General features: G+C 44.2%; 1 protein-coding gene across 8 annotated transcripts in view; it reads left to right on the forward strand.

The window, feature by feature from the left end:
* The first annotated feature begins 7,094 nt into the window (after positions 1-7,094).
* The window catches only part of fbrsl1 (fibrosin-like 1), a 229,017-nt gene continuing 217,692 nt past the window's right edge, over positions 7,095-18,419 (forward strand). For all 8 annotated transcript variants that reach the window (XM_080852790.1, XM_080852788.1, XM_080852784.1 and 5 more), the window contains exon 1: positions 7,095-8,225. In XM_080852790.1, the coding sequence (XP_080708916.1) occupies positions 7,932-8,225 (294 nt within the window). In that variant the 5' untranslated portion in view covers positions 7,095-7,931. The remainder of the gene's footprint in view (positions 8,226-18,419) is intronic.

An 18,419-nucleotide genomic window follows, 5' to 3' on the forward strand; every position in this document is an offset into this window, starting at 1 on the left:
CACGGCTTTTCCCTTCCCAGGCATTTTGTGTGCCCCCCCCCCATCACCTACACTCTCGGGCCGGAAAAAGGTTAATGGATAGTTCCATCAGCGATGGGACAGTGGAACAAGCCCATCAACACCTGCTATATCAGCCCTAATAGAGCTGCTGAGCGAGGGGAACGCGTGGGCTTCATCTGGCACTGCCAGCCCACACTATGAGGCAGCCAAATCAATGAGCCTCCCCCTCCCTCCACCACCTCCACCCCATACTCGCTGATGGATCTGTAATTAATGAGTTCCCCTTAGAGCCGGACTAAATTTAGTGCATAAACTCCACTTCGAGTGGTATGAGAGAGGTCGATGGGAAGGCCACATTAAAAAAAAAAAAAGAAGAAGCTTCAGCCAGAGAGCTCGATAACCTTGGCTGAAATGTGTGTCACAGGGCGTGTGGTGGGGAGGAAATCTGTTTCGCTGAGAGTCCGGGCCTAAACAAGGCACAGTTCTCTGGGTCATTAGTCACTGATCGGTTCCCTCTTACTAATCTATATGAGCTGGGGAGGCATTAGCTGGGGGTGGGGGGGGAGGGGTGTAGGTTTGCCTTAATTAAGCAGACATGCTGTACATAATTGCCTTTTCTGCTCAAGCATTTGTTTCACGCAAGCTATGATACGTCTGTATTCGCCTCGCCTATCAACCTCAGCATCGCAGCAGTCTGTTTCATCAAAGAACATCCTGTTGGAAAGAGCTCACTTACATTCCTGTGCATCGACTGGTGGTGCTAAGGATGCCCAGGCCGTGGCGTGGGCTGAGTCCCTGGGGAGCCCATACGTTTCCATGTACTGCAAGTCACGTCTGATAAAAAGCCCTGGCTAAATAAATAAATGGAAAGCGTATTGAGATCAGACTGTGCAGATGAAGCGCCGATGAACTTTTGTTAATCTCCTTGCGTGGGTAGACTCACAAAGTAATAAAATGTGCCACAGCTACTCCAGTTAGAGGCAGAAAGAGAGAGAGACAGAGAGAGAGAGAGAGAGAGAGAGCGAGAGAGAGAGAGAGAGAGAGAGAGAGAGAGTGAGAAAGAGCAGTGGGACACAATAGAAAACCAATCTGACTCCTACCCACTGGGGCCCATAATTAAAATGGATAATACATTTTTCACCTTTAGGCAGCACCGGCGGATTGGGCTCATACTGAACGTCAAACCTGGGGACAAAAACGAGGAGGAGGATGAGGACATGGGAGCAAGGGAGAAGGAGGCGGAGGAAAGAGGAGGAGGAATCGGAAGGAGTGATTCAGTACAGAGTGATGTAAAGAGAGAAAAAAAGACGGTAAAAAAGACTGAGTGTGACTGAAATATCAAAGCAAACACTCTGCCACGAGGATCCGCCAAGCTGGAGTGCAGACGTTTGATCCGACAGAGCGGCATGTTTTTTTCCCCCTTTACTGAAAGCTTTAGAGAAGCCTGTGGGGTACACCGGAGAAGAACAAGAAGTGAGGGGAAGAATGTGGCTCTCGCTTTAAGTCGAAGTCTGTCATCTTGGGCAAGTCTGGGAGAAAGAAGAAAAAAAAAACTACTCCTCTGGGTAGGCCAGGACATGAATGCCTGTTGGGTGGGAAGGGAGTTGGAGGGAAAAGGGGAGGTGGATCAGGAGACTAATCTCATCTCCCTCCTTGTCTCCAAGGTGAAAGCAACGCTCCTGGACCACCTCGGTGTCCTGTCTGTGTATGCGTGTGAATCACCAGGGAGGCTATTAGGTAGAGAGGCCCGGAGCGACACAGCTGAGACAAGGTGAACGGCACACAAGGCTACTTTCGCTGACGGGATGACAAAAAGGACAAGCCAAAATCAAAAATGAATTTTACAATGCAGTGGTACAAGTTCAAGGATGCTGACATGTGTCTTTTTCCCCCTTTCATTAAAAGGCCGTCTGACATTGAAAAAGAATTAAATGAAAATGCTACTCAGACATATTTTGATAGCAATGGTGTCTGCATGTAGAAGGGACAAGATGACGAGAGAGAGAGAGAGAAAGATAGATGGAGTGAAAACTGCAAGACAAACACTCCTGAAAACATATGCTAGAAGAAAGACTATGTCCCCACTTTCTAACACAAAAAGTGCAGCCATGTCATGACTCACTCCACAAAAAAACAAAAACACAGCACAGTGAGTGGAACTTGTTGAGTCAGCCGGATTAGGTTTACTATCTCTGTCACTATTGTCTGGCTTTGTTGGCATGCAGATCCGAAAGTCAGAGTTGACTGTGGAAAAAATGTATCTCCTCGCTCCTGTTTTCTAATCGAGTGCTCATGAAAGCCATGGGACCATGATAAGACACAGAATATAATGCGCCTGCTTAATTCCCTCCATTTAAATGCAGACTAATTTTACAGTCCTTTAACTCTCAATTGACAGCTTCTGTTTTTGTATATGTGCAATGATTTATTTCAGGTTTTTTTTTCTCTGTGTTCTCCAATCATTGCCTTCACAATGCTGAGCAAATCAAATAAATGTGCTCAACTGTGAAACGTCTAAACAAAGCTTCAAGATTTGCTTCAAGGTATGAGTGACACCTTTGGGAGTCCTATACGCTGTACTGAAAAGAAAGCCCTTAAGAGCTTTCCCTCCCAAAAAATCACTCAACTTCAAATTTCCCCGTGGTTTAAATAGTAGTGTTTTTGTTTTGTGTATCAGACTGGGTGTCATAAGATCCAGAGACTCAAAGAGGAATTTTCTGAGTGAAGACAGTAAAGAGTATCATGGCCACTGACAGCTGTCCTGTTTGCGATAAGCACTGACAGATCCTCATGCTCAGTACTTCAGCACTCACACTGAATGACCTTCATGTAACCCTGGAAGCACATAGAGAGATGGGGGGGGGGACCAAGTAGGGGACATGTAGTGCTACATTTTTAGACACAGTCAGACACACAAAACCTGCCAAACCAAACACATGCTTTCTACACCATCACCCTGATGAAATGTTGATTTTCTTCACTTTTCACACAATCCCCCTCTCCCATCAAATAGCCAGACGTTTTTCAAAGATCGCTGACATTCACAAAGATCACATCTCTGCAACACTGTATGGAAATTCACGCTGTATGTACAACACAAGTGCAGACACACACACACACACACACACACACACACACACATTATTTCATAATGACACACAATGTCAAGCCCCCACGAGATGTTAAAAAATGTGACAGGTCTGTCATAAGCTGTCTGTCAGTGGATGGCTTTTGTGTGCTCATCCCCTTCACCGCTGTGTAGTTAGCTGATACTGTGTGAAACGGAAGAATCTGCCTCTTACAAGCAATTACGAGATGCGTCAACACATCCCTCCAATCACGCATCGGCGCACATGGCAACCAGATCAAGAAAAACACGCTCTGTTGTGGTTTCCTCTCCATCTCTGTGGATTGGGACCTGAATGTCTAATACTGTCATTCAGGGCTTTTCCCCTCAGTGCCACACAGCTAATTACTAGATGGCACAGGGGAATAGTGAGGCTGCATGCCACCATAATCAGCATGGGAAAAGAAGGAGTTCTATATGACTGTGACATTAAAGTGCCAGACTGCTGCATGGAGGCGTGAGATATAGGGCATGTACAGTAGCACGGCAAACGATACGCTTTATTTGTCACAGAGGCTCATGTACTCATTTGTGCTGTGAGCACCCTTGATGTGTTTAACACGATCACTCAGGTGCACAAAGGATGATCTTTCTTTATCCCCCTGGCAGTGGTAAATCTATACACTATGCTGTAGCTGCCATTGATCCCTTCAGATATCGTTTATGAAAAGCTGTACTGATATAACATCTCTTGATGGGATTTTGCTCTGTCTGTCTCTCTCTCTCTCTGTCTGTCTCTTTCTCTCTCTTTTGCGGGGGGGAGGGGGGGGTGATAGAGTGAACTGAAATCAATATAGTCTATTATTACTGTATTTCCCAAACTGTGGAGGTAGCAGTTGTCATGTCATAGTTTTATTGAAAAAATTATGTAAAGCCAAGGGGTTGAGGCCCAACCTCACTGTGGTTTGCCTGTCTCCCACACTTTCATTATGATAATCACCCACATTACTGTTTCAAGTCCAGTAGCCCGTCTAACATATCCAATTGGACAAGTTCTTTCAGGCTGAGGGCTGATTGCCATAAACACTCAACTGGTTTGCTTCAGCTGCAATGAATTGCTGCTGGGGTTGCACCAATATAGTTGCTTAATAAAGATTGATTTTGTTTTTAAATACTTACTTCACATCCAACAAATATTGTATTTATAGTCAACAAAAAATGCTACTGATATGGCCAAAAGTTTTTCCGTGGATGCTTGTACATGTTAAATATGTCTCAGAGCATAATTGAGGTATATGACTTAAATCCTCCAATTTAAGGTAACTGAATTACCAAATAAGAAGATGATATACATGACCTTCTTGTAAGAATTATAGTAGTGGGTTTGTGTAAGTGAGTGCGTGTTTATGTAAGTGAGTGTGTATGCGCGTGTGTTTGCGTATATGTGTGTGTGTGTGTGTGTGTGTGTGTGTGTGTGCATGGGTGGGGAGGGGGTACGTCTGAGTCTTTTGAATTATGCAGCTCACTCGAAAGTTTCAACACTTTGAATGTACCGAGTTGATCCATATTTCATAAGTCAGAATAATATCTGAACCTCGAGCCATCCTATGGTTCACTGGGAGTCCCCAGAGACAGCCTGCCTGCTTGCAGCCCTCCGGCAGGTTTATGTGGAGTCCGGCAGTAAACTGCAGACAGAGCACTGAATTATCATACAGTGTGTGATGAGTGGCGTCCAACCAAATAGGCAAAGGCACAACCCCTTTATTCTTCGCACTTCACAAAGATCACAGGTCTTCCAGCAATGTAAGGTTTCTTCCGGGTCGTGTTTACAATACAGTAACTCCATTTTTAACAGCTTTAACAACACCAGCAGGAGTCATAAGAGGGGGTGGTTATATAACAGTGGCAGTGGCATATTTGCACTCATGACATATAAAGGTTTTTGTACTTCTATTATTACTTTTGAACATCGATCCTTTTTTATGACGTAAGTGTCCACAAAGGATCCCACTTCAAGTAATGGCCCTGTAGACTTGCATGGGATCTTTATGGCTTTTTGCTGTCAAGGGCCAGTGTGTGAAGACATTTACCCTTCTGCCAGCTGCTGAATGGCAAGGAAAAGCTTTCCCTGTCTGCTGAGAGACTACATGAAAGAACTTTAGAGAGAGAAAGCGCTCCTGGTTTGAGTGAGGTGGTGTTAAGATCAGTGTCTGTGTACAGGGATTAGCACCTGTGAGATGCATAGGAAAAACAGAGGTAATCTCCCCAGCCTAATCCACACACTCTTCTCCATACCTGTCCGCCTAATCTTCTTATTGAATTACCACAGGCACAAAATATTTCCACAGAGTAATGAAACCATAAGGAGTTCACCCTCAGAGCTCTGTTAAGATGGAGCCACTGTAAGTTAATATGCATAGCAGTGGTATTAGCTTGACTGAACCCACAGCTGCAAAACTTTCTTGATACATTTTGCCATTGAAAGCTTTGCATGTCATATAACACGCAAACAGTTTAGTGTTGTACAGCCTTCATGAAGTTAATCTAAATCAGCAAAGACTAATTCATTAGACAAAAGTCAATTAAAATAGGTCGCTTAGTGTTGTATGATCAAACAAAAGCCACAGTCAGCATACCGCTTTGCCTTTTACAAACATAACAATTTAAACTCACAATTAAAGCCTCTTTGCGCCACTTTGAAACCTCTCTTTAAACATTTAAAAATAATAATCCTAATATTTTTTGAGGGGCTAATTAGACAGATCACTTATTTAAACATGTTCAGACACCCTAGGTAGACTGAGGTCCCCCCCCACCCTCTCATCATAGCCCCATGTGGATATAATGCTCTCTGCAAATATTCATGAAATCTATTCATGAAATCCCTCCCTGAATTATTCAGACCTCTTAAGGTCTCAGTGACTGATGTGCAGTCCTTTGCTGTAAAGAGTGCAGCTAATTTTATGCATGACGCTCTTATTTACAGTAAGTTAAGTGTTGTGTTTTTGGAATAATGGAAAATGGCAAGTGTGTGTGTGTGTGTGTGTGTGTGTGTGTGTGTGTGTGTGTGAGAGAGAGAGAGCTGAGTGTTTACTAACCTCTATGTCAACAACAAAATGCCTTTGCCTACCTTCCCTACAATCGATAAATATTTATATCAATGTATGGTTCTGTAATGGTCACCTCTGCCTCTGTATACACCTGAGATAACTGATTACATAGTTCAACTGATAGAAATTCTGAAAGGCAAGGTGTATAATGCAAAAAACTGTAGGTGACAGTGTTTTTTGTGTATGACAAAAGCCAGCAACTCTCCATAAGTAATATCTAAAAAGTCAACTCTCTGAACAGCTTTTCATTATTCCTTACACTATAACAGAGGAAGGCGTAACTGTGGACAATCAGAAGAATGTAACGGACCTGTAACCATGATATTGTAAGTATAACATTGTTTTGTAAGGGTATACCGCATGAGAGAACCATGAGCGATAGTTTCCGATGTTCATTCCAAGTCCCACCCTGTATACACTATAGACTATGGTAATTCAAGCAAACCGACAGCACTTATCTCCATGGGCGCAAGGGCTTTATCAGCCCACAAACACTACACATTAAATCGGTGACTTATGCTCATGTGGACATGACTGTCAGGGAAGGCTGGACTGATGCGCATTTGGCGAGTGACAGCCTGCTGACAGCTCGGTTGCAGACCACCATTAGATGACAGCAGGACACCAGATCGCCCAAATAGACAGCCGTAAATGCAACGGCTTTGGCGGCTGGCACCATTAGCACAAAAATAACGCCCCTTTCATTCTATGCGACAAAATAAGTTCGTCTGAGTAATTTAGAACTATGTATAAACTAGCTCACTTCCTTTGGCAATTGCAGAGGTGGCGGAAGTACGTCAGTTATCTGGGCTCTGGGCATTTACTGCACTCTCTCCAATTTCAGATGGAGGGGAAAAGAAGAGAGGGCAGATTTTAATCATTCCTGTGTCTTTAAACCTAGTCATCAAAGCTTTGCCTTTTCTGGGAAGGAAATAGACGAGGTATCACGAACAGCAAAGGAAGCACGGACGGTGTTCAGGAATGGATATTTAAAACTTACACGGCCCTGGATGTAGCCGTTGCTTTCTTTTCCTTGTTGGCTGGTACATGGGGTTTGATCACAGTGTTGAGGATTGTACGGTGAAGTGAACGGAGGATCATTTGGAAAATAGGCTATTGCGTTCAGGTAGCTGAAGACTTAGGAGAAAACCTTACCTCGCTTCGTCTGGTCGCCTACTGGTCTTACGGTGAAACTTAACAGAATGAGATAGTTATCAATTCAAAACTTGCATTTATTATATGCTTTATTCACGAATGAATCCTTTGATCTTTTACTGTCAAGCACGTAGCCTGTTGTAAAGACGTGTATTTTTAGATTCGCTTTTTGACAGTGGGTCATGAATAGGGTGGTGGAAAACATGGGCCAGCGACATGATTTCTCTGCCTTGTCTGCAGTATGCAGATATTAATGTCCTACACCAATGCAACAAAGTTGCAAACCAAGTGAAATGCATGTATTGCAACTATATATCAGATTTGCACCTGTTTTGAAGTGCTCGTCGATGTTTTAGCGCTAGATCTCGAAATTACGGGCAAGATTGATCGCCTCTTCGTCTACATGGAGCAGTTGAACATTTGTTTGTTTATTATTTTAGGGAGGTATTTATCCAAGGTCATTCTGTAGATTGTCCGTTTTTATTTATACTCGCATGTACGTAGCCAATTGCAAGTTCCTAACCGTAATAGTCCCACAAGAGATCCGAACAGCCGACGCTTTGTGATCTGGTGAGATTTTTTATTACAACGATTGTAAAATGGATGGGAAATTGAAGCAGAGTCGGAGATCGCGTTCCCAGCGTGAGAGGGGAAGGAGACGGGATTCTGCTGGCAGAGATGCCCGCAATCAGAGCCCTTCGTCTTGCTCAGACAGGGAGAAAACTCCTGGAAAGGATCATACCTCCCAGAATGGGAAAAAAGCCCCCCATTCCACATCATCTGCCAGAGCCCCGCGCCCCCCTCGCCGAAAGAGACGCGAGTCCAGCTCTCAAGAAGAGGATATAATCGATGGATTTGCTATCGCTAGCTTCGTCAGCTTGGAGTGTCTGGAGGTAAGTGCAGGCTAAAAGTCATTTTACATTCCTAACACGTCCTCATGTCTACTGGCGTCAATCTGAAGTTTGAAGTGTATTTTGTGCCGTCCAGTGTGACACTCAAACACATTGATTTGCTGATATCATATTTCGATTAAGTGGACTGGATTATGGATATATATTTGTGTAAAATACTGACATGATGTTGACTTGAAGTTGATGGGATTGTTATAGTATCATAAGCTTTTTACCTTGCCTTCAGTGCTGAGGCACTTTTCTGCATTTGAGGAATCTGCCGGGTGGCTTGATAGCCCATGGGTAGGCCTGTGTATCACAACATTGAACGAACATTAAGCCGTGGAAATGTTTCCCCCAGCATAATACATGTATGCATAATACATAACACATGTATACCTAAGTGGAAACCACCATCCTTGGTTAATCCAATAAATGTTGACCTACTTCACGGTAGTTCTGATTTCTTGTTCTGCCCCCCATGGCCCTCCACACTTGTTTTGATAAGCTGTCAGTATAATCTTGCTTGAAAATGTGCATTTCTTTTGTCTCAATTGTGTAATTTTGAATCAATATGTCATAAAATGTTTGTCAACATATTCCCCCTCTTGTATAACAACAGTAACCTGCAAGGGTAAACCCCAGTTATGTTGATGTAAGTTTACCTTGAGAGTTCCATGTCACTTTAATTGAGTTTGTATTAAGGCAGGTGAGCAGTGGCTGTTATTCAGCTTGGTAGAAGGTGAAGATGTGCTGTTAGAGGCAGGTCCGGTCTCGAAGTTTGCAGTCCTTTTCCAGTGGTGTTCCACAGGTGCTGGGAACCTGAGAGGTGTTTAGTGAGGACATGCAAGAGGACATCTTCGCATTGCTGTAATTAGATGCTGTCGCAGTGTGTTTTTGTGTGTCATTCAAGCTTTTAGGGAAATGGGCAAGATCTGGCATTTAAGTGCCGAGCTTGGTTAGTTATGCAAATTACATGTAATAAGTGTGTAATCAGTCATTGCTGTGTTGTGCTTATTATGCAGAAAGGGAAGTTTGACCCTGACCTCTCTTGAGTCTCTTTCCCCCTTCACCCCTGTGCAGGTCAACAGTAGGGGGGATCTTTTGTTGTTTGGAGTGAAAGCCTTTAGTAATAACATTACAGTGCTCTGTGTTGTGATGGATGAGGCCTCCTGATGAAATTCAAGAGTTTGAGGGCAGTGAAATGAGTCATGCGTCTGCCCCACAGATCTGTGTGAAATGTGGCACCATGAAGTCACTGGTATTAACCGCGCTAGGCCACTTCTTACCTCAGCAGCTCGCTGAACTGAAGTTATGACTGTGTGCACAACAACAATGAGCGAGGGTGACTTACAGGAAAGGGAAAACATTGGTAGGAAAGGTCTCCGGAATCGTCTCGAGGTTTGACATCTGACCACAGGTGTTTCGCTTCAGCAAACAAAACAAAGAAGTCAAAAACAAGAAAACACAACTGACACAACTTGAAGATGTGAAGATGTGTTTTGTTTTCTTGCTCTCCATTTAGACAAGTTTCCAAATATTTGTAGGATGTCATTTATTTGTAAAAGTATGGGTTTTTCCATGTTTTTCCCAGCGGCTTGGCCAGCCAGTGGTTATTTTTAACCAGGCATGCCGCTTGGCTCGAAACCTCCTCTGTGGGAATCTTGTATTAGTGATGCGTTCATTACAGTAATTCCGAGAAGCTCCCTTGCCATAATGTGATTCGCCGCATGTTTGTGTGGGAGGAAAAACAAACTCGGCCCGGGTTCTCTTGGTGCAGTTTGCGTGTGTGTGTGTGTGTGTGTGTGTGATAAAACTCGGACAAACTTCCAGAATGTTTGCATAACAATCTGTGCTCACTCACACTGACTCCGATGCACCAGTACTGTGTTTGTGCGTGTGTGTGTGTGTGTGTGTGTGTGTGTGTGTGTGTGTGTGGTGATGGATCAGAGAGGGTGAGAGCAGCTGCTGTGTTGGGCTTGATCCATGGCTTCTGGTCTCCCTGCATTTGTCCCGGCACAGGGCTGTCGCGACTTCTCATGTGCTGCCAGTGCCTAGGAGAGAGCAGCCCTATCACCTAGTGTGGCCGCAGCACTAATTGCATATCAATTATGCAGTCGGCACAGACCTATTAGCTTTAAAATTAAATAACAGAGCACCCCCACGCACTCACACCCCTCACAGAACCACATGCTGCTGAGTGTGTCGAAGTTAAAAGGGGACGTTGTGGCTTAATTATTCAAACTGAAGCATGTTATGACGGGGTCATGGAGTTATTACCAAATAATGCACTGTACAGTGTTCTGTGAATGTTTGTGTGGATATGTGTAGACAGAGAGAGAGGCTTCTTAAGTAGATGATACCTACAGCTCTGACCTATATCTGACAGCCATGAGGGTATACAGTATGTGGGTGGCCTTCTAACGGAAGTGGAGCCCAGACCTAGCTTTGAACTCACATGCCTTGTGAGTCACGTCATTCCCCTCCTTGTCAGGGACTGTGAATGAACCAGAGGAGTCTGAGACAGCTGATTTATCTGATCTATCTGTGTGTTGTCTTGTTTTCTTGTTTGTTTGTTTGTTTGTTTAAAATCTCATTTATTTTGGAAAGCTACTTACCTGTCTATATCAGGTTTCTCATTTCTTTTGTCTTTCTGTCTTTAATGTTGCTCTGTTACAGCGGTTGTTGTACTGCTAGTCATGTTAGTGAGGAGATAAACTATGCAGCAGCTCACATGCATGTTCAGACAATTACATAATACCACTAAGCCGCCTCATAAAGCCCCTCTGCATAAAGAACTATTGAGTTGATAAGAAGATGTTGCAGTTTTACACAACCTTCAATGATACAAATGAGATTTGATATTTGATTTTCTCTCTCTCTCTCTCTCTCTCTCTCTCTCTCTCTCTCTGTTTCTTTCGCTCACTCTCTTTTTGTGTTACGTCTGTAAAACAAATCCTCTCACTAATCCAGAAAAGTTGATCCTTATGTTTATCTGCTTAGGCTTGTATTTTCAGATTTATTTGGTTTTACTGTGTGGAAACATTTTTTTTCCACAGTCAGGGCTCATTTCTAGCACAGAATGTTGAATATTTTCACGGGTGTCACCCAAGCATTTAAGCGTGTAATATTATTCTTATGCATTTATGAAGAATCACTAATATCTTTCAAATCTGTTATGACTGCTATTGGAGAAAACAATTCCAAATGAATTTCCCGAGTGCACGTTCCAAGATGTTCGATTTGGGCGAAGCGTAAACAAATCTTATGGAACCAATAACCTGCGGGCAAAAAAATGTAATCCAACAATAAAAAAATGTCCTCATGGTGGGTGGCAGTAGAAGCTGTAACATTGTCCTTGTGTTGCATTGATTACACAAGTAGGCAACGTACAGTAGCAGGTATGACAAACAACCCTGGTTTTAATTAACACCGCAGCCCCGGGGGGATTCTTGTGTCGTCTGGCACATTTTTTTTCTGGAGAATAGGGCGTCTTTGACAGGCTGCTGTGTGCATAAGCCTCATCTCTCTCAGTCTCCCATGGCTAGCTGACACACTCAGCTCTCAGCTGGGGCCCACTCTGGGGGCAACGACACAGCAGAAAATGGACCAATTTATCGACAAACAAATCTAAATATATCCTCCAAAGGAGCTCTTACTCCTACCCCAGGGGGGAGGGGGGGAGGGGTTGTGGGCTGGGGTTTATGCAATCCCTGTATGCCATGGCTCTCTGACCCAATGAGTGGCTCCGAAAGAGGTTCATTAACAGTTTGGCAGTATAAGCTGTGAAGGGGTTTGTGTGTGTGTGGGTGTTTTTTTGTTTCCCCCTCCTTTCTCAGTTTGAGTTTAGTTTGAGACTAACTGGATGTAATTAACAACTTGTTTGGATGTTGTCTTTGAGCTGTTGGTGGAGTGAGAGTAGTGTTTAGTTGGTACAGTGCAGTTATGCAGTAATACAGATGAAACAAATGAGCTCCAGCATGTTGAGGTGGTGCAGACAGTACCGGTGCTGAAGTGATCACACTTTATTTCAACTCAAATTATTTTCCACTTAGCGATTTTCTTCACATAATACTGCACTTAGCAGTGGAAACTGTTATGTGGACAAGGAGAGAGGAGGGGGGAAAACGCTTGCAAATTGGCAGTGGGGCCCTCATAAGATTTACTGTAAAAATAATGGCACGCAAGGATGGAGGAATTATAAGTGCCTCATTAAGTAATGGGTGTTTTCCTTTTAAATAAGCATTTTGGAGTCCAAGCCTCTTGCTGGCTTGACGTACTGCACTGAAAGGTACACCCTCAGAGGCTCTCTCAATCAGCTCTGAAAGTTGATCAGTGTGTTTTTATATCCCCCTAGTTTCTGTGAATAGATTAATCATTTTATGTGTACTTGGACTCATCATGCGCAAAGGTTTGTTTACTGGTTTGCTGAGTAAGCTTTGAAACAACAACCTCGCCCCCCTTCAAACAGGAGCAGATGACTCATGTGTTAACTTCAGAATGAACACACAGAGACAATCAAAACAGCTGAAATAACCTGATTTGATCTGACCGCTGAAGAATTTCGAGAATCATGGCTGGTTCACACTCAATATAATACATCTCATATGACTCAGTGGCCATAGGGTTAGTGCTAACTGACTGACAGACTACTTTTGTTTTCATTTCGCCTTATGCTATAATAAAGTGCTTATGACTCAGTTTGTCACTGAAGCATGAAAATGTTTCACTTTCCCGAAAATTGGTGAAGCGTCTTTCCTATCTCTATACCAGTGTACTTAAGGTGCTAGTGATGTGCACACACACACACACACACACACACAGACTAAAAAATACTTAAGCAACAAAAATGAATGACTCATTTGTGTCTCATCAGGCGCTACATGATAATATTTCAAGATTGGGAATAATGACATGTACGGAAAAAGTCTCTCATACACAGAAGTGTGATAATCTTCACCGTGGTGTGATAATGACTAATGGCTCATATTTAGTCATCTCTTAATGTGCCATTTCAATGGCCTCTAATTGAAGCAGCGATTCATATCTCTCTGTCCTTAGTGCACTCAGGATCAGAGTAAGTGTGTATGTGCAGGTCCCCCCCCCCCCCCCCCCCCCTCCACTGATGCTCTGTCTAAATCACGCACCAGAGAGGCTCATGGAACATGTTTTCTGTATAAATGACTCTTGCTGTGAAAGCAATTAGCGTAACAGTTGTCGACAAGCCCCTTCTCCGAACGCTCCGATACAAGCATTCGCTCAGATGGGAATAGGCTTTATGGTCGAAGTGATACTAACAATAATTGCTGAGAGCTCTATTCCCAGCCTGAAATAAGATACAGAGAGAATGGGCCGCGGACTCCCTCAGTAGCTTCTCCTCTCCTCACTCCCTGCTCTTGTTAAGCGTGGAATTCAGGAGTCCACACCATGTCCCAACAGGGGATTATATCTTGGAAATACTCTTTCTCTTTCTTTTCTGTCTATCTCTGCTGCTCTCTCTCTCTCTATCTTTCTCTTGGCCTGACAAAGACAGAGGTTTCTGTCAAATATTACCCTTTGTGTAAAGAAAATCCAAATAAGGACTTGGGTTGTTGTTTCAGTGCAGATTCTGGCAGCTGGGTAACAACCCGTGGCCAAGATCACAGTGCCGAGATAAGTGTGTTATGCAATGTGGAATTCTCTGCGCTTAAGCTGACAGAAATGTCTCCCTTCCTTTGTTTTCTGCTTTTGGGACCGGCAACAATAACTCAGCCCTAAAGAACATTATTTTATCCGTGAAGGGTTTTTAAAATAAATGAAGCCCAATTGAGAATTGACATGTACAATTTGTCTTTACTTTTGTGTACCAGCATGCACTCTGTTCGAAGGCCCTCAGCAGTCCTCTGGCTGTTGTGTTGAGTGCGCGGTCTTCGGGGAGCAGTTTATTAGCAGCAGCCTGTAGAATGACGGGTACATTTCCATACAGTTCCTCACAAACTCATAAGCCTGTCTGCTCTAAGCTTTTGAGTGCTGTTGCAATGTGTGTTTTTTTTTTACAAGGTAGTATGACAGAGGGGCAGGAAACGGGGAACAGGGGAGCAGACAGGGCTTGTGTGTGGTGACTTTAGGCTGCCCTGACTCAGTCACAGTTCTTGTTCACTCTAACCCCTAAACCCTGTCTCAGACAGTCTGACCTCTGCCTCACATGTGCTGTGTAGGCATGTGTTTATCTGAGTGGTCTAGGTGTTAAAGGTGAAGCAGACACATTGTCAACAAGTCAAAAAATCATCACACACACACCCACACACATGCACATTTGTTTACTCTTCATGGCCTTTGAAGTGTACCCACTCTTCAACTGTGCCATCCATCATTCACAAATGCAGTCAAACTGTTGGTATGGAACAGACCCTGTTTCTTTTTTAAAGATCCATAGAATCTGTGTTGAGATGCAGGCCACTTCTTTACTTCAGATCTTTCTGACCCAGCTTTGTTCATTTCTGGTTCAGCTGCTGATGACACACTCTCCCCTGCTGTGCGATCACACATATACTGTAAGTACTGAGACAGAGAAATCAAGGGTCCTGATCTGTATTGATTTTTAAGCCGGTGTTGTCCGTCATTCCTAAAGTGCCTGCTGATAGCCGCGGGACTAGGATTCATCCATTGCACAAGCTGGTTCGCTTCCCAGGGAGCATGTTATGTGTACTCTGGACATGGAGCCTGTACCTCTCATTCCAAATCCACTCTGCTTCAGTTGAGAGCGTCAGGTAGATGACCCAGTGAAATGGACCTCTAGTGCGACTGTGCCAAAGGACGCGTTAATGTTCGGACCCTGGGAGGAACAAGGGGGTGGTGCCGAGGGTGGGTGGCAGGTGGGATGGAGGAGGACCCTTGCTGTGAGTGACTGACTCTCTGGCGAGCTCCAGAGGGCTGCAGTGACAGTGAGTGACGGGGCGTTGCCAGTCATAACAGCCCCGGCTCTCACAGGCTCTAAATAGCAGGCACGGCATGCTTCTGCTGTCAGGGGTGATGAGTGACATGAAAGACTGAGGGCTCAGCCTGGACTGGCAGGCCGTTGCCAAGCCTGGTTTGCAATGGAATTCCCAACAAGAAACTTTTTTTTTTTTTTTAATTATTTAGAACTTTAAAACAAATTTAGAACATCTTGTAATCTTAATGGGTGTCTCATTTAAGTGTGTTTCACAAGGTAGTCCTCTGTGCTGCGATGGTGCTATGCTTTGAAATTCTTCAATATTCAGAAGGGGGAGAATTAGAGAGAGATGGAGGGAGAGAAATGTTTAGTGTCAGATTCTGCCATCGAGACGCTGCCAGTAACAAGTTAAAGTTTCAAGGCTGTTATGACTCCTCTGCTGACAGACTCCATACGAATCTGTGCTCAAATAAAACAAATTGTCTATTGGCTTTCATAACCAGACTCATGTCAGGAATTCATGCAAGTCAAACAGCGAATGGGATAATGTGTCTTTTGGGGCCCCACGGGCCAAAACACGGAGCATTGTTCTCAGCAGAATACACAATGGCTGTTTCTGTTCAGACCAGGCAGCCCCTGAACTGACAGAGGAAGGGAGGTGAGCAGCAGCAACAGCAGCAGGAGGAGGAGAGGAAGCGAAAGTCGTGCGGTCAGAAGCCATCGCTCAATATATTATGCTCAAACCTGATGTCACTGGAAAAGGTCTCATTCCTATATCAACCACCCCCCCCCCCCCCTCCCCCTCCGTTTTATTCACCGCTCTGGCTGCCTGTGATCTCCGGGGGGGGAAAGAGAGTTTGGACGTCGAGCCCATTGGCACAATTACATTACACGACTGGGATCATCAGCCATGTGGGTCCCCAAAAACACCATCCGTTATCTGAGAGGGCGCATTCCGCAGGGCACTGGGGAAGGGCGGTTGGGTTGGTTCCGTCCGTGGTTGAGCCGAAGCTCCAGGCCCTGTGGGAGACACACACAAACGAGCGAACACTGCTAGCCCATACACCACAGTGGGCAGGAAGGAAATCTCACTGCTATCTCGTGTGAAGCATGTGTAGGTCGCCCCTGTGGGCCCCAACTGTTGTTTCTTTGTAGAAATCTCCGCTTGTATAAGAGCTTGTATACCCAGTGCGACCCGCGTGGTGTAAGCCATTAACCGCAGATATGTCTCAAGAGTTTTCCAGGTTTCTCAGCCCCTTGTGAATACTTTTTCTGTGGCGTTTATGTTTGTGTATGTGTGGGAAAGTGGGGGTGAAATAGAAATATCACTCTTGCTGTATGGGTAGAAAATTGGTTTTGCTCTGAAAAATGCATACTCTGCAACCAAAGAAAGAACTGAACAAAACAGGCAAAAGAACACCAATGTAGGAATGTTGTTATTTGATCAAGCACACTCATCAAAACATACTTCTTTTTTTTTACCACTGTTCAAACTCTTTTTTTGTTGTTTTTTTTTTGTTTCTTAATATTCTTTTGTTTGTTGTTTTTGTTGTTTTCTATGGACGCTTTTCCATTGCTTCGGTCTTTATGTTCGTGGTTTGTGGTGGGCCTGAAACGCTGCCTGTCAGAGCCAATCAGTGCAGGTTGTGTTGCTAAAAACAGCTCTCCTTGCTGCTACAAGCTGCAGACTGAGCTGTGAGAAAGAGACCCAGGAAATGGAATGTGACACACATTTCAGCAAGCACAGTGCTCTGAAGTGACAGAACATAATGCATGTGTAGATGGGGACAGAACTGAGATTCCACTTGAAGATCTACGGTACACCAAAGAATAAAAACTCCCAGATACATTTTAAATACAGCTAATGAGTGCCATAGGCGATCAGATACATACTTTTTTAGTGTGTATATCTCATCAACTCAAGAACATATTGCAGGCAAGGCGAGGAGACTTATGATGAGCAGCAAGGCCATTTCATTGAGTCTGTGCACAAGGGCACTTATTTTTAAAATGTAAACCAATCTTCTGCTTTGTCACAGGTATAAGTGTGAGTGAGTGTGTGTGTGTATGTGTGTGAAGAATGTCTGGGCGAGTGGTGACTGTTTCTCTCTGCTCATCTATGTGTGTGTTTTAGGGCGCTTATGCTATTATTTAGGTGTTCGAAAAGAGGAAATATGTTTTGTCTTGTTTCTCCATTCATGGAGTATGAGAGCTACCACAGGCTTATTGTATTTGGTGTCTGTAAGCTTTATCCATATGGCTTTAGACAGATACACAATAGCTGTGCACAAGGGCACTTATTTTTTTAGATTTAAACCAGTCTTCTGCTTTGTCACAGGTATACGTGTGGGTGTGTGTGTTTGTGTGTGTGTGTGTGTGTGTGTGTGTGTGTGTGTGTGTGTGTGTGTTTGTGTGCATGTGTGTGATGTATGTCTGGGCGAATCCGTTGATCGAATACGCATTGTGACAAATTAGAAATGGTAATGCAGACCATGAACAGGTCAGACACGTTTGCCTTTCGTCTCCCTTTCACGACCTGGCCCTTTCCACTGGGTCAGCAGCAGCAGCAGCAGCAGCAGGCAGGGAGCTGCCAGAGGATGACCTTCCCCTGAACAGGCTCCTCATGTTGGCGCTTCATCTGTATTCAGAGGTATGCCGGTTGCCGTGGCCCACACTTGTGAATTCACCCTTGTAATGCCACATTTAGTGGATGGCGGAGATAAAAAAGACGGCGGATAAAAACAAACAGATGTTGTTTTGGGTTGCTTGAGTGCCAGAGGGAAGAGGGGGGAGCTGATATGGAACCAAGGGCAGAATGGAAAAACTGGGGAGCCAGTGAAAAAAAATAAAGAACACGCGAGCTGCACTGCTGTAATGGCACGGCTGTGCCAGGCTCTCAGTCTCGCTCTGGAACAAATGATCCTGGACTGAAGTGGACCGTGGCGTGTTCAGATACCCTTTCAAGGGACATGTTGTCCCACCAGCGTGGGCCATTTGCTGTGAGAGACGACCGTTGAGCCGAATGGGTCTAGTGAGACCGCCGCTGTTCCACTGAGACTATAAAGAAACCACAAACAATGCTAAGTGCCTTTAAATAGGAAAGTCTCTATGTCAGAGGTGACCTAAAATGTCACAGCAAACATGCATTGTGTCGCATTGTCAGGGGGGGGCAAAGTGTTTACTGCTAAGCGAGTCAGAGAATCAGATGAGATCGTTTCACAGTTGTATATCTGCATTAACATCGATTCCTTCCAGGCACATATACAACTCGTTAACTAACAAAC

This window comes from Sprattus sprattus, assembly GCF_963457725.1.
Source record: "Sprattus sprattus genome assembly, chromosome: 15".
Classification (NCBI taxonomy): domain Eukaryota; kingdom Metazoa; phylum Chordata; class Actinopteri; order Clupeiformes; family Clupeidae; genus Sprattus; species Sprattus sprattus.